This window comes from Lineus longissimus, chromosome 9 (assembly GCF_910592395.1).
Source record: "Lineus longissimus chromosome 9, tnLinLong1.2, whole genome shotgun sequence".
Classification (NCBI taxonomy): domain Eukaryota; kingdom Metazoa; phylum Nemertea; class Pilidiophora; order Heteronemertea; family Lineidae; genus Lineus; species Lineus longissimus.
The window spans coordinates 15,495,461-15,517,743 of record NC_088316.1 but is presented as its reverse complement, the minus strand read 5'-3'; the positions used below and the strand labels follow the sequence as shown (position 1 = coordinate 15,517,743).

Below are 22,283 nucleotides of genomic sequence, written 5' to 3'. Positions count from 1 at the left end.
TTGTTGACTATTATGTATATGTGCGAGGGGAGGAGCACACAACTGACCCTGGTATCCGAGGATGGTAGCGCACGTGCAACAACAGGAATGTTTCTCTTTCCACGGGGTTTTGTTTCCATACTTTCAGAATCAAAACAATAACATCAGTTTCTTTGGTAGGGTAAAGGATGCTGCTTCATCTAAGCCCGTACTCCGAAGCTGACCTGGCGCAAGGAACTGCGGTGCATGAACCAAGACGTTCCACGGATAAATCCACGGGGGGAAATAATGTCCTAGCCAACACGTCGTGGCGAATACGTCTAGCCCTGTAGAATCTTCGTCCTCAGTCTTGAGAGGGAGTCTGAGGAATAAATAAAAGGACATCAGTTTCTGTAGCCACGCGACTTTATCCTTCACAGAACATTTAGGATTGGGCATTTTCCATGAGGGCTTGGTTTCTCTTACATCATGTTTTCCCGCTCTATGCCATGGTCAGTGGCCATGCTTTAACAGGTTAAAAAGTGGCGGGCTCATGTTAATGGTTAATGACCAAAATGAATCAACTGCACCTATTGGCGAGAGTTTTCAACATGTGGCGTTCAGTGGGCGATGTTATTCAAATATTATTTTAGGACTTGACGTGCTGTACTTTAAATTGTCTACACCTACAATCACAGAATATAGCACCATTGTCTCAAGTCTGCGTCTCATCCTTGCTTCTCCAAGTGCGCAACCAGCACCCGCCATAAACTAAAGGAAAAAGGATTTGTCTTTACTCAACATTGATTCCGCTACACTCCCTCGCAGTGCTGCTCGACGGCTGCGCGCAAAAGTCTGAAGTATCAGAGGGTGCATACATCCACAGCTGAAGGAGTGTCATGCAAATTACAATACTTGATGTTTTTCTTGGGCTCTTTGGAAGTCTCGGGTGAAGAGAATTCAAGTCATAATGGATTGAAATTACCTAGTACATGCCAATTTTGCAAGCTTATATCACGTAAAAAAAACAACGGTTACTTTCAACTTTGAGGAAAAAGTGAAACTCCAGAACCTGAAATTACGCGCTAATAGTTTTTCTATGTTTTTTACAGGTGGGTTAATTCGGCCGCGTAGTGGTTCGCTAGGTTTTTCAGTGTTGGTGAGTGAAAAAATGATTGGTGAGGTGTATATGCCTATGAAGTCGAAAATTGTCCAGACGAAAACCAACTGCAGCAACCTGAGGAGCAGGTGCATCATATCTGATTGTAATACCACTTTCTTCTCTTCGCTATTAAAGTCGGGTTTGCAATATGTTATTTTTATACAAAAATGGCTTCCAGTTGGGTCGCGACTTATCCAAACGGGATCTAAGAACTGCCGTGTAAACGTTACATGAAAATCGCCAGCGAATCTAGAATTGTCCTGCAATACTAGCAAAATATTTGAAACTAAAATCTGGGCCAACTAAATCCCTCACCCACGTTTTGCACAAACATGTCTACTTCTTCGAGAATTAGGCTGATACTCAAGGTTCTATCAAATTACTACCTGTATCAGAAAAGCAAGAACAATGCAGTCCTCGGCAAAGGGACGAAAACGAAGCCTACGCACTGCCCTGGTCTTATTCCATTAGCTGTACAATTTGGGTTCAGAAATGTTCGCGAAAGAGCCGCGAAAATTTGTCCTCGGTTTCCGGTAACTGGACACTTTGAAATGAATAAATCATTAGTTCATCTCAGTATATCAGTGGTGCAACTTTTACCACCAATTTTGTGAGATATGATGCACGCACAAGCTTTTTGTATCATTTCCACACCAACTGATCGCCTGCTGAAAATGGAAGTTTGTTTACATGACGCCAGGTGCCAAACTCGATCCCCGTTTTATATGAAACCTATGCGCTGAGCAGACGGCACTTTAATCGCGGGAAGTTTTCAGTTCATCTCCTGCAACCGGCGGGAGCGAATGGGATGTCAGAGAGAGCTTCAACAAGACTGATCAAGTATACTCGGGCCTACGTGTGGATTAACCCAAATCTTCCTGAACAGTATAGACAGTGATCTATTGAGAGGTGAGTTTCTTTAGAAATGACTTTTTCTTCAAAATGTCTATCACAGGTACTTAAGTCCCTTGTGAAGTTTTATTCTTTGTACTTTTATGTGAACCATACAGTTTCGAACAGCATCAGCAGTTACTTATTTATCCCCAAATGCGCTTTCCTATTTCACAAAATCAAATGCGACAACGCGGGCGTAACGCTGTCGTCGGGCGCTGTGCAGTCACAACCAACCCCGCCGCGTTTGAGCTTTCATCATCGGGCATTTCGTCACACAAAATACATTTTTGTCACGTTCACTGCTTCCTAACTTCACCATACCATGCAGGGCGTGTGGTAGGCGACCAAAAGCAACCATAACCTTGACACATACTCGTGTCTTGGCGACTGATGTCTGAGGACGAATTACTGGTGTTCCATGATTGTGCTTGAGACTATTTTCACATTCTTGAATAGGTCAAGTGCGTGAGAGGTATTCCATGTACTTTCCTGTTGTCGTTTATTGCCGGAAGTAGATCTGGTGTACCAAGATGAGATAAAGAGATACCATCCAGACTCTAAAATACTTGAATATGTACTACGGAGTCTGTTTCATCAATTAACTGCAGAAATACTGCCTGTTATTTAGGTTGGGACTTGACTAATAAAATTGGACCCCTGTCCCGCCCGTAGCGGACAGGTCACTATCGACGAGACTCTTTCCTTCTCAGTGGGATACTATCCGACGTTCGTGTCTCACAAAGTAATTTACACAGAAACAGTTATTGAAATAAACTACTGAATGTTATTTATACATGCAATATTTTTCTCGGTTATGACTGCGAAGTCGAGACAATTTTGCAACATCGTATCATCTATCTCATATAAACAGTGATGACAGCATACTATACATAGTGTATATAGCTGTCGGGACGTTTTATCGTTTAAAGATACTAAATCACCAATTTCGATGTAGCCCGACCACATTGACTTGAATTATTGTCGATTTCACGCATTCACAATCAGCACTGTCAAAAACTCATTACTTCAAATGAGTTCTTGGCAATGTCTATACCGCCAAGCCTTTATCATCCCGCCGTTTCTGTGAAATTGTTCTATAGTCTTAAAAAACTATTACATGGCAAAACGAGGATGCACTTGCCACAAATGTGCCAATGTTGATAAGCCCATTTTCTAAAAAAAGTACCTTATATTACACAAAAGAAACGACCTGCGATGCTGATCACTTTTTGTTGTTATTTTTTTGGTGACTGGCGCATTGGGGCCACTGACAAAAGTTTTAGTATTTCTTTTGGATGTCTCGTTGAGAGAAATTCCATCCTCTTGATTATTTTTCAAAGCCACTGGACACGTTTGGCACGCGGACTCACACGACTGCCACCGACCGGAACGACACCTGCCGATGGAGTACGCCTTTGGCTCCAACCAGCCACGCTCCATGCTGGAAAAGGGAGGTGGAGATTTCTGACCGTTGTTTGCGCGCATACAAGCCCCAAACACACGATTTAAGGGACTTTGCAATCACGAAGCCTTGTGTGTCATGATGCTGTACAATTGCCCGCCATTATGGACCGATTTGGATGTTGGCAACTGCCCTGACACACGCCATGCCCAGGTTCTGGTAAAACCCTGAGGGTTTGCTTATGCTGTCTGAGTCTGAATTCTACCTTCCTAAATGCATCTTGATTTATTCAATGACGCTTTCATAAGCTAGGTAGATCTCCAAGGGATTAACTGCAGACCATGTTTCCCAACAGATGCTCTCACTGACCACTCATCATTTCCAACCTGGTACACAAGATACGAACTCAAAAGATTCGGAACAACTCTCATTCATTCCCAAAAAGTAAGATTGTTTTCTTTTAAATCATTGCTTTTGTCCATTTGAATGCAATGCGCGTCAGGCGACTTTCATATTCAGCTAAACAGCTCAATATCGTCAACATATTGTGTCCACTAATCCCTGGGGTCAAGGTTACCGTCCGCTAACTGATTGATTTCACCCCCTGCGAAGCTCTGTTGGTCAATGATGGCTGTTTATTTTGGGAAGCATCTTTGGCAGGTGCAATTTTGGTGTTGTGAAAACTGGTCGAATACCATGGCAACATTGTTTGTTAATCGACGTTCATCAGGTTTATAGGCATATTGCATCGATCAGTTTAGTGGGCTAGATCGGATCAAGATAAAAAATAAAAACAATCAATCCTTGGTGTTTTCATAAAAATAATGATTATGGAGGAAGAAACATGAATATCACACTCAACAAACTCATATCCAACCCAGGTGTAATATGCTTAAGATGATGTAGGTTGTCGTAACTGCAAGCATAAATGTGTTGCTTTTTGTGAGAGTCTACCGAATGACGTCTTCTGATACAATCTTTACAAAGAGCCAGGACCATTCTCCGGCATCACCAAACTCCTCATGCACTTTCCAGCGCAATCAAACTTGCGTAAGTACTTTAAGGAAAAGTCTTAACTTAATTTGAATGTTGACAATTAGATATCTAAGGCAATTAGCACTTTCACACGTCCAATTAAAAAGAGGCCGTCAAAGAAAAGTCTGACCTGAATCAACAGAAAGAAACAAAACAGACAGGAAGGCTATCGCTCTCGACAAATAGACTACCTTTTATAACAGCTTTATCAACTTTTTCCAGAAAAAAAGCTTTCATTTCCGACCTCAATCAAGGAGGTCTACACAGGCTGCAATAAATAAGTGCTGAATTCTTTAAAAAGTCCATTTGGAATATTTCTGGTGACAAATGATGGCGACATTGAAATATTCGCTACTGGAGTGCGGGCCTAGAAGTTGTGATGGGAACGGAAGGGGGAGGGAATCTTGTTTCGGTCCAGCTAGTACCAAACATTTCTTATGAGAAGATTAACTCACGAGGTCATTTCATCAGAAGCATGCGCAAGAAATCACATGTTCTCGTTTTCTTTGCGACCTTGTCCACAGGGATGTGCAGCCTTGACATCTGAACATAGTCAGGCTCTGCTGTGACCTTGACCTTGTCAGTCTCCGTTGTGACCTTGACCTGATGAAAGAAGCAAATGAAGAGTCTTGTTTTCCCTAGTTTTGACAGAAGAGCTTGGTTACTTATGATCTACCAGTTCGGTGTAATATTTCGAGCGTCAAACGGACGAAAGCAATGATTGTGATGTACGCGTCTATGGTATTATGTCTATGGCATTATTTCAAATTGTTGATGTTTATTCCAATACCAATACCCGAGGCTAAACCGCAATTACAAAGATGAGCAAATATAGGGATTTTTTGTCCCGATTGCTCATCAGCAAAACAAAAGTATCCTTTATGGAATACGCTATGTCAACAAACATTGTGAAATATACATAACCATTTATATAATAACTTGAATGATATTGTGCTGTATTGTTGTAATAATGGTTACTCTACGGCAGCGTCAGCGTAATGAGCGAGACTGATAGGAGAAATGGGTAGTTCCGCGGCTATTATCATAAAGAGGAAGCAGTTTGCTGATGTTAGAAAAGACAGAGAATAACAATATACTAGGATAATGAAGACATATGCCACAAAAAGACTCGAATAAAAATCGCAATTTCTCTCTGTCAATTGCCGTGGTAGTAGCACTTGCTTGTAAGTCAATCCATGACAGAAAGCAGCAAATAAACATGGCCACCGGGGCAGCCATTTTGTCATGAAATTCACGAAGTCCTGTACAATGAGATAGATCTATACAAAATAGACTTGTCAGCGTTTTGAAGCTTTCTGTCGATATCCTCGATAAACGTTTAGCACTTGTTAGCGGACCAACTAATTCATTGATTAGCACAACCATCACAAGTTAACAAGCTAACCAAAACAAGAGAGTTTTTACCCTGGAAAAGAACGCTCAAAGAATTTTCAGGTGTTTAGAATTCGTTTCTTGCTGTGAAACTGAGAGTTCGATTGAGAAGGTTGAAGAATTTTTCACCATGCTATACCGAGATATTTGATAAAACTGTTGGCGCACTTTTTACTCTAAATCAAGAAAGAGGAGTAATGACCAAAAAACGTTGTTTGTTCAGGAATTTTTGTTGCAAAATACGAGAAGTCATCGCTGACTAAGCTAATATCTTGGTTACTATAGTATCTTGGTTTGGCAACACTCCCGTCAGCAAGAATATATGCTGCATGGCGGAGAATGAACATAAATCTGCTGATAAAAATGCTGCATCCTGGGTTGTTTTGGGATGACCAGACGATAACCCCGCCGCTGCATCGATCTTCAAATGTTGCAGATAACCATCTTCGCCGGTTTTACGGTCTTCTTCGTTGTAGTAGCTGGCTATATAAATGAACCGCTGAATGAACCTTACCGTGTAAGCAGTCTTCCGCGGGTTTTTTTCTTCTGCACACGACTCTTCTCTACGGATTCCAAAATAAAGTCACACAGATCAGCTTTTCTTTTCTAAACTGGTTCTTTTGGATAGGCTTTTATGGCGACTAGTTGTCTAGAAATCAAATTGAAAGTGTAAACATGGTTTGTATAGGCAAATACCTCATACAAGTCTTACATGATTTGCTAACAATCAGCTCGGATCGAATTGTCGGCCCAGCCTGTGGGCGCCACCTCACCCGATGATGACCCCGCCGCTAGGATGACCTGCCTTGGAGGACGCGAAATCGAATCTTGGCAAAAATGACTCCTGCTTTGTCTTCGTAAATTTCGCCAAGGTTCCTCTTGTCTATCTCACCATATCTCGTCTAGAATTCCTTGTGCAACAATGCACAGATGAGACAAGTAAAGTTGGAGTGACATCAAGAAGATATTGTGTATTGTCTTCGGTAATTTGTCCAAGGTGTCTACAGTAACTTCGCTGAGGATACCTTGGTTCTTAGCTTGTCACATCAACAAAGAAAGGTTCCTTTTTCTTGTTTCACCGCTGAATGAACCTTTCATCATACCTTTTTGCAAATCAGAAATCGATAGGGAATCTTTTCACCAAATGTGCAAAGAAATGTACATGCATGCACTTTAGTTCTCTGTATCATGCTACATCTTGGATATCTTGGTGAAGTGATGTCGTAGAGCGATGAAATAATGAATAAAACAATGAAATATTTCGTGTCATTGGGCCCTGTAAACGCGATTATAGCGAACTCAACACGAAGGGTTCATACATTCACCAAGTCAGAATACACCTGCTTCTGATGAATTCACTCATCACCAGATCTCTTGAATCCCAAATCAACTTTCCACCTGAGATGTCCGATAGATTCACCATCTGGTTGAAATGATCGCGTAATATTCTCTGCCAGATAACCTTTCGACCCTCGAAAGCATTGGTTGCACATTAGGGTAACTGATGCAACTCGGAATGACATCATCGAAACGAGCTGAAATCGTCGAAGCCGAGCGAAGTGCATGCAGTCATCGAAAGGAAGTTAACTCGTCGAAATATCAAGAAAGGAATTTCGAAACGACGGACGGTACTGGAATTTAGTGTCCGTCAGCCACTTCAGTTAGACCAAACGCCAGCGTTGGCGCAAAATTTGTTTTGAACAGCCGGGCTCTGTTTGATATCGGGTCCAAGTTAGTGTGAAACTTAAGGTATTTTTGACTCTGCTTCGTCACCGTATAGGCATCTGAATTGCTGGTTGATACTGTTGATTCTCCATTTAGTGGAAGGACTTGCACTCGTTCAGAGATCGGTCTGCAAAATCTAACGGGAGTTTTTCACTGACTTTAAAAGCTTTTCCCGAAGACTTTTGATAAGGTTGAGAGTTTCCATCAAGCTGTTCCTTGGATTAAAGTTCTCCAAGCTATTCCAGGCATTTGCCCACCACTGGCTCGTTTGACAACATGAGATAGCTAAAGCAAAAATCACGTTTGCTTTATCTATGAGTGGTAGCCAGAGCGAGGGATGGTTTACCTCAAAATATTCCCTGATTTTCACTTAGAATCATGCAGGTGAATTTCTCAGTAGATTCTCAATTGCTAACGTATAAAGCATCCTGGGCTTCAGGGTTTTTCACTTGATAATACCTAAGCGGGCGAATGGAGGATCATGCTGCTGACCCTTGTCTGCGAGGATGAGGTTTATGATCTTGTAGTTTCGCTCACAGATAATGGTTCAGTCAAAATTGTATGCTTTTCCAAAAAAGTAATTGATAGACCTGCTGGATTGGCAAGAACCACAATTCGGGAAAAAATGGCGGATATGAAATCAACGAGTACAGTGCCGTTTAAAGCAGGAGGTACCGCTGATACAGGCATGATGCTTCGGCTCTTCCCCGCATGTTCGCTCTTCAAACTCGCAAGGCAGGACACATTTTCAGGTGACGTTCAGTTCATACATCTTGACCTCACTATTTTGGTCTGTGTGCGGTGAAACATCTGCTTTAAAAGTAATTACCTCAAGACAAGCCGGTGTATCATATGGATACAAAACACAGACATTGAATCCAATCTTTGTTTTCTTTTAACTTTTAAATCTTTCAGCCAAAGTCCACCGGAGTGAGCAAGCTTCTATTTAACGTCTATTTTGATCCAGACTGAGCCATCGGATCCGAGCAAAAAACATCTTCCACAGCGCGAAACGAAAGAGGCTGATAATTTTTGTAGGCGCTCCACAGCTCTGTTCAACAAGAGTTGCATCCTATTGGGAGGCGTGGGTCCGATTACGTACCCAATCTCTCCCGAATCAAAGTGGTTGGGGTTGGTCGTGTGGAGGTCTTTTCTCAAACAATGACTTTCAACTCTTGCTAGGAACATAATGTTACGTCAATGCCTATAATATTAAGGGTCTCAAGGCAGAAACGGTCACGAAATGGACTTTCAAGTGCAAGTTAGTGTTAGCCTTCACCATCTGCGTGACTACAATGCTGTGACGCGGCAATCCTACAGTGAAAGAAAAACTTCCAACATAACAAGATTGATCTTGCAGGGAAGTAATCTGACGTAGCTATCGGATACTAGAAGCCCCCACCTGAGCAACCTGACTAAGATCAGAGCCAATCAGAGCAGGTAGCAAAACAGCCTCTTCAGAGCTTTCTTGCTCAAAGATCTAGCTGAAGGCCATTATTGCTAAAAAGCATTATTCGTCTGACATCTTGCTTCTTTCTTGGTACACAAGGCTCCGAGATCGCAATGTTCCTTTACCCATTCTTGTTGGCTGTTTTAATTCAACCGTCATTATTAGATGCAGGCCTATTGAGCAAAATAACAGAATGTGGTGTTCGAGGCACATGGTAGAGTTAAGATTTCATGAAAAGAAGGGGACAACAAGCTTCCCTCTCCCCCAACAACCTCAGGCCAAAGTCTCCACAGGATGAAGGAGTGTGATTTCTATTGCAGGAGTGAATTTGAAGGTCATGGGACATGAGGGGGTAGGCCATGGAATTCTAAAACCGCCTGAATTAGCCTGCCATAGTGTCTGAAATTAGCATATAGTTTATGTCCAGATGTCGGAAATTGTTCTTCCTTTAAACGTCACGTACTAAGAAAATCATTGTATAGATGTAGATCAGACGATTCCATGGGATCGCACGATACAACGGGAAGCAAATAAACACGGAGGTATTTATCGCCGAAACATCGACAGGTAAGATGCCGCCAAGTCATGAAAAGTACCATTTTACACCAAAATTGAATATACTAGCAAACATTCTGATGGAAACACGCCGTGTAGGAATCCATTCATTCCAAGTTTACTAAGATGAAATGTACTTTGATGTGTATTAAACTCTTCTTGATGTGTGTGCTTCAACTGCTTGTTCGCCGCTCGTAGCCTGGTTGTTTCCTCTGCTCTTATCCAAGGCTCTTATCCTTGGCTCTTATCATATGTTTTCCTTGGAAATGATTAGAAAATGTCGATATCGGGGAAGGGCGAGACCTGGTGGTCAGCCCACACTTCGAATGGGAATAAACTGTAAGCCGCAGCTGCGGTAGTCAAGTGACATCCCACAGCCACAATCAGTCCTTCGCGTTAGTTCAAGGCCAACTGCATGCGAGTCGTGTCGGGCACGGTGTCGCAGGCGATGGAGTTGTGTTGGATGGTCGATGGATCAGTTCCGGTCAGATTCGTGATATCATCTGAAGTATCATCTAATCTATTTGAAAAGACTGACTGGTGGACACAGAACGCAGTGAAACACAATGAAGCAATCGGTTATGTCGATGATCTCGGAGTCTGGGCCAAGTCGATGAGGTTTGGTTAGAGGCGATGACAGGAGAGAGATTGAGCAGAAACACATCTTTAGTTACCAGGTACGACACAGCAATTATTGTGTCGTATAGTTATCTCAGTTTGTTGGTGTTACCGTAAAAAAGAAGCAGGAGCGATAACACACAGAACACTGTTCACTGAATGTTTGGATTGAAGATTGCAGACGACAGTGACGATGTTTACAAACAAACGCTAGGCACACGAGTTGCAACACTAACAGCCATTGGTTCCCGAGGTGACGGGATTACAATACACGTACGCGCGTTTTTCCTGATTGCCGAACAAATGTGTCTGTTCTCCAGTTCTTCAGTGTTTGTCGCATTTGTTCGGATCTTGTTGGGTCCCAAACGGGATTGTTGCTCTCTTTTTACTTGGCATCCTCAAAATTCGCCACAGGACTGAGCACAGCCTTTCCTAGCATGAAGAGCTGAACGCAAAAGAAGAGGACGAAAAACAAATAGGGCCAATGATCATCTCAAACGACGGTAAAACATCATGGCGCTCAGTATCCTTTCTTCGCGCGCTTCCAGTTCATCTACGTATTTGTGTCGACACAAACCATTCGCTCATTATCAGCGAAGTTTATCCCGATTACTTTTCTCTTTAGGCTGCAGTACGCCCGGAGCGTGTTGTTGATAAATATTTTGCTCTGCGAAGCTTCCTAATGATAGGCGGTATTCTAAGGTATAGGTCTTAACTAACCTCTTGCCGGGTAAAAAAGTAAGGCTCTTTAACTCCACTTTCTCTCCAATTATACCTTTCATCACGATGCTACCAGTAACGTCTTTCACGAAAAGGTAGTGGAGGGCTTCCTCAACTTCTATTATATGAGAAACCTTTTCGTTGTAATCGCGCCACTGCGTTATGGACCATGATGCGAGATATGATCTAAAGATGACCACTTCGAGCACCCACTGCAGCCCCTACCATTGGTGAACCACCGTCGCCGATGGGCTTGTTAATGTAACATTTCGGAAGTGCGCTTCTTTAGGTGTGGTCATTGGGTTTACCGGGCGTTTTCTATAGCCACTGTCCAAATCTGTTTGTCCCAGAGTGCTCTGATCTTGAATATGCCAGATATTCCATGCGTAAGAGCCGAACATGATTCTCTTACAACGCGGAACGAGGCATTTGTTCCTAGCTTTTTCTCCACAGAAATGCTAAGCGGTGTTGTAACTCTGAAGCAGGCCATGATAAGGGAAATTAGTCCCAATGTTACACGTGTTCTTTTCATGTACTCCTTAGACAGGTGAATGATGATATTGCAGAGGATGGCAATTGGATATGGCAATTTAAAAAAGCAGAACGAAGAAATGAAACGAAACAAAGTAGAAATGAAACAATATGGTTGATACCACTTGAAACTGATCATTTGAGAACGCGGTGCATCCCTACGACATTTGATTTCCTATTGTAAAACATGATAATCTTTCTTTACTTCAAATCGAGAAGGACCAAATAGGCTTGTTCTCCTCCACTTTCATTATTACTTGAAATGAAGTGGAAAAGGGAGTCCGCCCAGACATGCTAGTATTTGGTGCTCAGGCACTCACTAATTACTGTACGAGTCTTTCCCAAATCATTGTCTTCGGACGTTCTGTTCGAATTCTCGTTTCCTTTCGTTTCAACACGTTACGATATACTTCAAGAACCATCGAAAATGCGTCAATGGTTAGCCTGCACCGAGTGTACCTTTCCGAAAGGAACATGCTGCTTATCTAAAAACACGGCAATTCTTATCTCAACTGAAGCGAACTTTGGCAAGCAAAGCCTTCATTCATTTCCACTTCGCCAGCTCAGCGACTATAAGTCATTATAAAGTGCCTTTGGGGCCCAATCTACGAAATCTCCCACCTGTACCCCAACTCCTTCATCTTTCGTATGAATATCAACGCATTATAGGTGCTGCGATATAAACTTGATTTTCTTACGGAACAGCCAATCATTGTAGTTGGAACTCCCTCGAGGCATAAACTCTCCGACGGCTTGGCGCTATTTATCGCAGTAACGAGAAAAATATTGATAGCCGCTGACCAATACATGTTGAAACCAATGGTGAGTGATTCTTTAACAGCTTTCTAAGGTTCTGGGCTTAGTGGTACCATTTGGAACTATCGGAGGTTCTTCGTCCGTCGCCGCGCCTCTCTTCCTTGTTGGTGTTACGATTGACCGGTGTTTTAGTATAGTTCAGTTTGTCGATAAGTTGTGGACGAACGACTGGCCTGTCTCTGCCTGTCTCTATGGCCCCTATAGTTAGTAGGGGTGCTCCTTCACCCGGTTTTCTTCTGCCAGCAGTAATTCACTTATTCATCATTATTATTGTGATTTTAAAGCTCCACCTGCAAAAACAACGCCTTTATTAATGCTGGCACGCGCGATAGATTGTTTTGGTATAGAATTACCTGGAGCAGACCGTGATTGGACGACTGCCGCACCTGAATCATCTGTACCTGTTCAAATGCAATCTATCTCCACTTACCCGTGTGAGAGGACATCTGCAGACCAGGATTCACAGCTTCTGCATCTTTGTAACCAGTTGACAAATGGAGATTCATCACGGTAGGTAGATAACGGCTGTGGACCACCCGTTATTACTGGCAGCAATGCCAACTTGCCGTCAGTTTCGTTGGAAGCCGTATTTTTACCATTTCGATGACTCGGATTTTGGGGCTCTAGAGATGGTTTTTTCAAACGGCTATTTTTGCGAAGAACCCGTATTCCCGGAGACGGTGTAACTCCATCTTCTTCTATCGCCGTGCGGCTTGGGCAATCTCTGATTAGTTTTGCCTTATCTATCTGTTACAATGTATGTCGTGTGCGTTTTGTCCATCTTCTTCCCATTGCCACTTTCACCAGCTAATAAATCCCTACATTTTTTGTCTCTCTTAGGTATTTCTTCGAAGAACGTAGTACATCCGGTTCTGAATCTATGCATCTCCGGTTTTTGAATCCAGTTAAAAAGAAACTAAGATGTCATTCCTCCTTATCTTTTCAGTCAAACTCCTTCCAAGTACCATGGGTCGTTACAGCAGAAGACGTTTCTTCCTAGCGACAGTTGCCATGACAGCGTTGTTTTCATTTCCGTTGATGCTACCCAAAGATGCCTTCGTCATGGAGATGTCATTCTTAGACGCCAGTTCGACAGGACTGTTGGTCAATACGGAAGGGTGCAAAATACCCGATATCGACCCCTTTGATAAGAGCATAAGTCATTTGATTTATAAAGGGAACTCAATAAAATGTGACGCCAAACCCGCCATTACTTATGTGGATAAAACCTGGCTGCGGTTTAATATGACGATTTTAAAGGAACATTACGGACAGGGATTAGACCGCTGCGAGTACCAAACCGTCACGCGTGGTGGCGACGGTAAAAGTGATGATCTCTTCCTGTACGAGGAGCCAATCATATTTACCGACGACATCCGGGTCTTGTCCGAATTCATCCGGATCGCCTGCTTTGGGGAGAATGGAGACATGATTTACACTAACTTTCACGCCTTCATTCAGGACAAATCACTCATGGATGATCGGGCGAATCTGCAATTCGACGCGTTTATAAACCGGGAGAAGCCAAAAGAGACCATGAATGTCTTGATGGTTGGGTTAGATTCAATGTCTCGATTGAATTTCATTCGCCAAATGCCAAAGACGCGCGAGTTCCTTCTCAATACTTTAGGCGCCGTGGAGATGGCGGGGTACAACAAAGTTGCCGATAACACGTTCGTAAATTTGGTTCCGATGTTTGCGGGGAAGTTTGTTGAAGGTTTACCGTGGACGGAAATGATGTCAGATGACCCATTTGATAAGTACAACTTCATGTGGAAGGAGTTTTCTCGGAGGGGGTACCGGACTTTGATGGCGGAAGACGCGCCGAAAATCGCCATATTTAACTTCAACAAAGCAGGATTTCACAAACAACCGACGGATTACTATATGCGCCCTCTTAGCCTTGCTATGGAAAATCACCGTTCAATATGGCGGAACGACCACAACTGCGTTGGTCCGAAACTTGAAACAGAAATTGTTTTGGATTGGGTGAACGGTTTCGTGGACCGATTCAAAAACAAACCCCATTTTGCTTTCTCGTTCATAACGAGGCTGACACATGATGACGTCAACAAGGCGGGCGCGGCAGACGAACCACATTTTCAGTTTTTGACAACACTTCACGAAAAAGCTCTCTTGAATAACACTATCGTGATATATTTCAGCGATCATGGTGTCCGATTTGGTTCACTTCGAGAAGGATACATCGGCAAGATCGAGGAACGTCTACCGGCCATGTTTTTGGCGTTTCCAAAATGGTTCCGGAAAAAATATCCCGCACTTTTGAAAAACATTCGCACGAATGGTAATCGGTTGACAACCCCGTTTGATATTTATGAAACTTTAGGGGATATTAGAAACTTCCAGCCCGATGAGATTTTATCAAGGAAAACTAGTGGCCTCAAACGCGGCATATCTTTATTTGAGGAAGTCCTGCCGTCTAGGTCATGTGACACCGCGAGTATTTTAACCCATTGGTGCACGTGTCATTCCGAAAAAGACATCGATACAAACTATCCAAATGTCGTAAAAGCAGCCGACTTTTTACTGCGGCATATGAACTCGGAGTTAGATATTCATAATCTTGGAGGCATGTGTGAAATACTGTCCGTTCATAAAGTCGAAAACGCACAGGAAATTGTCGCAAATGACAAAGTTTTACATTTTAAAAGAAGTTTAGGAGACGTTTTAGGTCGCACTGTCACATTTGGTAACCGGACTAGTACGTTCGTCGACTACCAGTTGGCAGTAAGGACAGTTCCTGGTGATGGTTTATTTGAAACAACTGTCAGATTTTCAGAAATTGATCAAACTTTTGCAATAGTTGGTGACATCAGCAGGATCAATAGATATGGGGACCAATCAAGCTGCATCAATAATTTCAACATGAAGAAATATTGCTATTGTAGACAGTAGGACATCAGTTGGACGCATAAATCGGGCGTTTTCTGAACGTCTCTATCAATTGACGGGGAATGCTTTCTCTCTCAGTGACTCGATGTAGGGTATGTTATCGTGTTTGCATCTCTATGGTGAACGCCTTCGAAGGATGTACCTGCAAGCTCCTCAACAACAGCGCATCACACGCCGTCCTTTAGAGTTGCGCTCAACTAATTCTCGGGAAATTGTTTACTGAAAAACTGGACAAAACTTGCAGCAATATAGAGAGGGTTAAAAATATGACGTATCACGTTGAGCTGAACTACGCGTTCGTTGATTAGTAATGTGCAAGTAAGCCGCTCATGTTAATTTGATCAAACACTCCAGTAGCTTTTTATACTGGGTCAAAAATGGCAAGGTACGAGCTCACGTATAGCTACGGTATGGAAAATTCCCGCATGAAGTCAGAGTCGAGGTTCGGACAAGTGATTCTGGCTGTTTCTTAAGCGACATTGACCTACTATGTATCTTAAATTATTGAACTTTGCATGCGACACTGTAAGCGCGATCTGTGATATATCTATATAGAAATAATGGGAAATGGAGCAGGAAGTGTCACTTCACTGATTGACTGATGTCCCTCCATTTTCATGCCTAGGAACAAACTACATGTACGTGTCAATCACATTTTCAGTTCTAATAAATAAATCGATATATATTATAAGTATTTTTTTATTCAGGAGTGCATTTCCTACCAGTTACATGGAAGAAAACAGACACGAGTGAAAATAACTGTATTTCTTCTGTCGCTCCACGATCCGCCCCTTGTACCGATGACAACGTGATGTTTGGTTGATCGATCCGGTGAATTGAGATGGAAAATGTCAGATGTTGTCGCCATCAACGTCCGTTTCCATGGCAACAATAATCCTAGTAATATTGATCGATGATGGCAATCGCCAGGTTCCAAGGCAATTCTTCCCAATCCCTGGAATTCCGTCAGGTTTGAGCAATGACATTGCCTGTGTATGTGGGAATCATTTATATCTACGACACCAAGCGCGCGAACTAGCAGATGCATGCAAATCACAGTGCAACACTGCTTTAAAAAACCTGGGCCAACAACGATCAAGCACAGTCAATCAATATCCTACGATACATTGTTGACATGTTCTCAATATGAGCAGACGACTTTGTTGCATATGTAATGAGTCAGAGCAAGGGTTGCAAATACAAAGCAATGGAATGAGGTTGGATAGGTGAATAACCACAACGGGAGCCGTCGTGCCATGGCCATCAGCTATAATAGCTGCAGTTAGACTGATCGATGCCATTGGGTTCTAGTCGAATGGATTGTGCGGGTGAGGAGGATTCTTGACTTGATTATCCGCATCATGTGGCTTTAATTTGTGATCATCTGCTGATATTAAGTGACAGAGCCGAAAACGATAGGAATATATATGCAGAGAAGTCCTTTTCGGAGGCAGGTTTTTTTATCGAGGTTCTTCTTACCATTTCCAAGCTCAGTCTGCAAGGCGGCGTACCGCAGCTCAAAGCTCGAAGTGAGGTTGCATGCCGAAGCGTTAGAGAACTGACGGAAACAAAACATTGGCCGCGGTTTCGTTTGCCGTGACCTTATCGAGATACACCAAGGATAACCACTGACGGAAGTGCAAGGCAAAGAGAGATTGTCATTCGTTGATAGCTCGTCTAGTTCAAGCTTTAGAACGGTAAGCAGTCCAACCAACCCAAAGGTGGTTCTTTTCTTCATTCAGACAGCAGCAGAAATACTGGAAGTGTACTGTGCATGCTCCTTTCAGCAGCTAGGTATCGTGTAGCAAAGGCTAAGTGTGTGCAGCAACGCAACGCAACGGTTTCGAATGGCGATAGCGTTTGTGAAAAGGCAAGCAGCCACCTTATGAGTCCTGCTGCCAACGGGTAAATCCTTGATGGTCAAGATGGGTAAAGATTCCAATTTGCACAGAGAAGTACACGTCATCGGCATAGGTATCGGCAAGAGGAGCACCGCTGTTCAGTGTGAACGACCTCTTCAATGTCAAATAATCAATAGCTGTCATGATTTGGCGTTAAATCCATCAATGCAGCGGCTTACTTACATGCTATGGTATCATTAGTTGACTGTGATCGCGAACATGATTTTCTGTGTGTGTGTGCGAGTGTGTGCGTGTGTGTGTGCTGAGTTCGCCCAGTTATTAATATTTTAACAAGGACAACTTAAGAGTGCGAATAATTTATATACATGTACATGTATACGGTATAATGAGCTCGTTAGGTGTTTTTATTTGAGGCTGTGTGGACAATAATAGCCAATGCAGCACTGAATAGCAAAAGCTAGCCTGGTTACATTTTTCTCATTACTTTTCAGACAATGTCTAACCAAAGCGAAACAACCACTGATTTTGATCCTCATTCGTACAAGGTTCCTGGCTTTTACCATTATGAAGGAATCGTCATGGGTTCCTGTACGCCACGTGACCAAATTGATGGCGTCCGGAAAATGGAGCTGCACGAGGATGACGTCATCATCGCGTCTTATCCCAAAACAGGTAACTATCTGTGAAAACCATCTTGACCCTCCATGTATTGACATTGCTCAGCTTTCTGACAACGCGCGTCGATATGAGCGGATGCTACGGAGGCAATACCGCTGGAAGCTCCGTATGTGAAAAAGCAGCAGTGGTAAATTTGTGATCTAATGCATGATTTTAAGACCAGCATTCTAACTCTTCACAGATATAGCAAGAAATTTCCAAAAGGTGACCAGCAATACATACGATCATAAGTGAATAGCAGCAGTCAAGGTTTCAGAGCAAATATATATTGTATAGCCTACACTTAAATCTAAAATGGAAGGACGCTTCTCTCGGAGTATCCCGAAGGGTGTTTCGGCTCATCACGTTAGTTGCATGCTCATTTGTTTATTTTCAGGGACGACTCTGGCACAAGAGATCACATGGCTAATACGCCACAATGCTGACATTACAGAGGCAAACAAAGAGAGCACCTTCAACCGTGTTCCCTTCTTGGAATATTATTACCCGCCCACGGACGAGGTAAACGGCCTGGAGCACGCGAACAGGGCGCCACGCCCGCGCCATCTGAAGACGCATCTTCCCTATCGTCTACTACCGGAACAGGCAAAGGCGGGAAAGTGCAAGATCATCTACGTCATGAGGAACCCGAAGGATGCGTTGGTGTCGTATTATTTCTTCTACAAGAGCTTGGTAACATTTGGGAAGTTCCAAGGAACATGGAACGAATTCTTCCAGATGTTCTTGGTAGATAATATATACTGGGGGAATATCTTCGACCATTATCTAGGCTGGTGGAAGCACAGGGACAATCCGAACATATACTTCGTTAAGTACGAAGATATCATAGGAAATCAGAGAGAGGAGGTTGAGAAAATAGCGAAATTTGTCGACTGGAACCTAACCTCGGAAAAGTTGGATATCATAACTGAGGCGACCACTTTTAAGACCATGAAATCCAACCCCATGACGAATGCGGAGAACTTCACAAAGGAGATTGACTCTGGTGTGTCGCCCTTCATGAGGAAAGGGGTGGCTGGGGATTGGAAGAATCACTTCTCTGCTGAACAGAATGAGATGATGGACAAGCTGATTGCAGAGCGGCTTGGGGGTACGGGGCTAGAGTTTTATTACGGATAATGGACGCATCACCCGGAATGATAACTGTATACCTTTCACAAGCACTAATTTGGGTCATCTTGGCAGTCTTCGCTATGCTTCTCCCGCAAAGATTACGCGGCCAAAATTGATTAGAGGGCTTCGGATTGTGCAAGTGTGACCGGTTCCCTTCATGAAACTGATAAATGCGAATGAACAGGTAACTGACAGGGGGATTTCATGCAGCAACTACAGATTTGGGGGGGGGGGGGGAATTCGGCTCCGTCGTGGACTTCAATTCCTAATGAACCTAATGAAGTTGATTACAGTTGGGTGTGACAGTAAAGTGCTCCCGGGAAAGTACTCATTTATGTATCGTCATTAAGCGGTTTTATGTATGGCTTTCGGCATAGTTAAATGTACAGCTAGCTATAGAAGTGTAACACGCGAACATAAGAGGCGTCCCACAATAAAGCTTACCACTTAAAATAGTCAAATCGATCGCTTCCTTGTAAAAGCTTCCCCAGCAAACACAGCCTTTCATTCATCCTAATTTCAAACCAATCTTCGCCAGCGGTAGAGATAATTCTCACTTCGTCTGACGTTGATCCGAAGAAAGTCTATCCATAGACACCCCCCTGCGGATATGAGACTTATCAATTATACCAAAACAGAGATCCTTTAGGCAACTACCCCCCCCCCCCCCTTAACCAGTCCAAATAAGTCTTCGGAGCAAGGAAGTCATGAAGCCTGCCGGTACTGAAAATTTTGTTTTGAAGGCGGGGTTGTCGCCCGAATTGGCGACTCCTGACAAAACGGAGATCTTTGCCGAATTGGTCAACGTGCTGGCGGTGCTGCACGTGGATACGATCCTTGTCGAAAATGGCCTCTGTTCTAGAGAGAGCCATACACCAACCGGGATCACTGAGAAAGCCAAATGTCTAAAACGATTCTGGCTTGAGGCTATCAGACGATTTACATGTACACAAACAACAGGTTTTTCATTATGATTTGCATGACTTCTGCAAGTCATTCGAGAAGCTGTCCACGAGTCAAGAAGGAAGGAAACCATGTCACTCCTTGGCCTGTTCGTTTTTGTTGGCTTCTTTTGCGCGGTATTTTCCATCTATGGTCAAGGTAAGTTGGTGGACACCGTGAATAACTGCAACGTAGGCGTGCCTTCATTGGCCTAAACCACGATGTCGAGTACCACGGCTTTTGAGAATGCTCGGATGCAGATTCTAAGAATATGGTTGACCTTTTAATGGATTTATGAACATTCCTGAAGATTTGATAATACAGTATCATATTAGTTTGCTGCTTGCTTGCCACAGCGATGGTCGGTCCAGCCTGCCTTTTGCTAGTCATTATATTGAGGAGCGTCCGCGACATCCACTGTATCATTCATTGTAGTGTATATGGGCCCGAAGACGAGCGGAAAAGATGATTCAAGGTCTTCAATCAAGTGTCCTGGTGGATCTACCGGAATCAAGTGCAAGTGTGTCCCGGGACCAAGGTCAATCTGTGACGGCGCGTGGTTTCGCCGCGACAAAGCTACATGCGTGGCTCAGACCGGGGGAAAGAAAATAGCGCAAATATTTCGTAGTTTTTTTTCGAGGAGAGTGAGATCTTTTGTACAAGTAAGCTGTTTTATCGGACATTGCAGGCTATTGCTTATCTCATATGCATCAGTAACCTCGTGCATCATAGATGTATGTATAGTTGCTGTTAATTGTCCCGATGCCGCTGAGAACAATACAAGCTTTGCTTGTGGTCGAGACCCTGGATTCAGAAAAGACACACCGTGATGGGGCCTACAACTGCTTCCTCAGAAGACCAAAAATGTACGATCTTTCTGAGGATGGACGAGATGCTCAAGAGATTATTATATTAGGAGATCGAAAAACTTTTTAAAACGTGCCTTCTAGTTCCTCTCAAACTATACTCGGTCCATGTGAACTCTCTTCTCTTCTTCAGGCCAGGGTGACATGCAGTAGCGATATCAGCCGGGACATGATCACGTTAGTAGGCAACCTCTCCCCCAATCGGCGAGGGTTGGAGTCTTGCCCCACAGGAACGAAGCTGATATCGTGTACGATCTATACCCAGTAGGTATCCTGGCGTCCTCTTCGCAAACATCGCAGTCTTTCCGCATATACGCATGCTCCTCATCCTGGGTGAGGAAATAAGGCGTTAATGTTTGGCTCTCCGGCCCTGCATACAAACAGGCCTAGGGCAGGCCCTTTAGAAGCAAACATTTACCTCAGGATGCATGCTCCATTCTCCCGCGACAGCAAAATAGATGACCAGACCCAACACAAATCGAAATTTAGATTTTTACCTTTGAATACCTACAAATCAAGTTACCCCTCCAATCCAGGCCTGCGTCATATACTTCAGATGGTCGTTATGAATCGGAGACGGAAATCCGATTGAAAAGAAACCCCGAATGCATCCCTCGATGCAGACAGTGTGGCAGGAAAGGCAAGCAGTCCTCGGACGATGCCTGGAGATTGAGTTAGCATGAAAAAATAACGAGTTATGATTGGGTCCCCAGAACTCTGACGTCATCTGATCTCCGGCAGAAACTAGCTGGGATTCGATACTGTCATGATACTATCAAACATTTTTAAAATTTCAGCATCAGCCATCTCTACAAACGTCATGAAACGGTACCTGTAATCCGTGGGAATACGTGCGCTGCGCAAAAAACGTGCAATAAATGTGCCGTACAGGTGGTTTGCCTTCAGGAGACGACCCCATAGTTCGGCTGCCCCCCCCCCCCCGTGACGTTCCGACATTCCGACTCGATCTGCGATACCAGATGGATGGTCCTGTTGTCTGCCTGATCTCATTATAAATGAGGTGGCAACTCTTTAGCTGACTGTGCCATAAAAAGGAAGCTTTATTTAGTTCAGTTCCAAGTTCAGCTGCTCTTTCTCCAATCGGACATACACACGGCGTAATATTCAAGCAAAAAAGCTCTCTGTCGGGATTTGACTCCATGTTGTAAAGTCACTGTTCATCAAAACCCCTCATCGCAATGAAATTGGACTGAAAGTAGCCACGGTCGTGGATTTCTACTTACTTTTTGGATGAATTTCCCAAAATGTACATGTATGTCGTTCTAGATTAAACGGCTTCAACCAAAATGTGTTTATGTCATAATTTAACCATGTCACAAACTTTCGCCGTCAAGAGGCCCTTAAATGAACCACGTCTGATGAATATTTTATGTATTCTTCAAGAATGTTTAAAATGACCTTAAATTATTCACATCGTATAATGTACAAATCCACTCTTAGGATATTTCTGCTTAGGATTTCCCCGGGTCGGGTTGTTGTGAGTTGTTTCTTGACAGCAGATATCAAACTCCAACAAACATAAACTATGAAACCAATGGTAACGCCCGGGGAATGACGCTTCTATACTGTCAGAGGATCAGTATTACTAGAGTTGTCCGCTACACACTCACAAGATGACGAAGGTCATCGT

The 22,283-nt window shown here is 43.3% G+C and overlaps 2 protein-coding genes across 3 annotated transcripts; both read left to right on the top strand.

Annotated features, from left to right (window-relative positions):
- The first annotated feature begins 1,916 nt into the window (after positions 1 to 1,916).
- Positions 1,917 to 15,840, top strand: LOC135493574 (uncharacterized). 2 transcript variants are annotated; one of them, XM_064780994.1, is made up of 2 exons: positions 1,917 to 2,029; positions 13,205 to 15,840. In XM_064780994.1, exon 2 carries the CDS (start codon positions 13,225 to 13,227, stop codon positions 15,172 to 15,174), a length of 1,950 nt encoding a protein of 649 aa, XP_064637064.1. In that variant the 5' UTR covers positions 1,917 to 2,029; positions 13,205 to 13,224; the 3' UTR covers positions 15,175 to 15,840. The 2 variants fall into 2 exon arrangements, with proteins under 2 accessions (XP_064637064.1, XP_064637063.1); XM_064780993.1 differs by lacking the exon at positions 1,917 to 2,029 and adding an exon at positions 12,697 to 12,768.
- A 206-nt stretch (positions 15,841 to 16,046) lies between these two features.
- On the top strand, positions 16,047 to 22,000 carry LOC135493413 (sulfotransferase 1C2-like). Its single transcript, XM_064780745.1, has 6 exons — positions 16,047 to 16,868; positions 17,525 to 17,705; positions 18,088 to 19,925; positions 20,202 to 20,428; positions 20,766 to 20,896; positions 21,430 to 22,000. Exons 2-3 carry the CDS (start codon positions 17,528 to 17,530, stop codon positions 18,828 to 18,830), a joined length of 921 nt encoding a protein of 306 aa, XP_064636815.1. The 5' UTR covers positions 16,047 to 16,868; positions 17,525 to 17,527; the 3' UTR covers positions 18,831 to 19,925; positions 20,202 to 20,428; positions 20,766 to 20,896; positions 21,430 to 22,000.
- The last annotated feature ends 283 nt before the right edge of the window (positions 22,001 to 22,283 follow it).

Bases quoted from the DNA above. Each gene is read 5' to 3' on its own strand.
- LOC135493413 (XM_064780745.1), top strand. From the start codon at position 17,528: ATGTCTAACCAAAGCGAAACAACCACTGATTTTGATCCTCATTCGTAC. The intron at 17,706-18,087 runs GTAACTATCTGT...GTTTATTTTCAG, and splicing joins CGCGTCTTATCCCAAAACAG to GGACGACTCTGGCACAAGAG.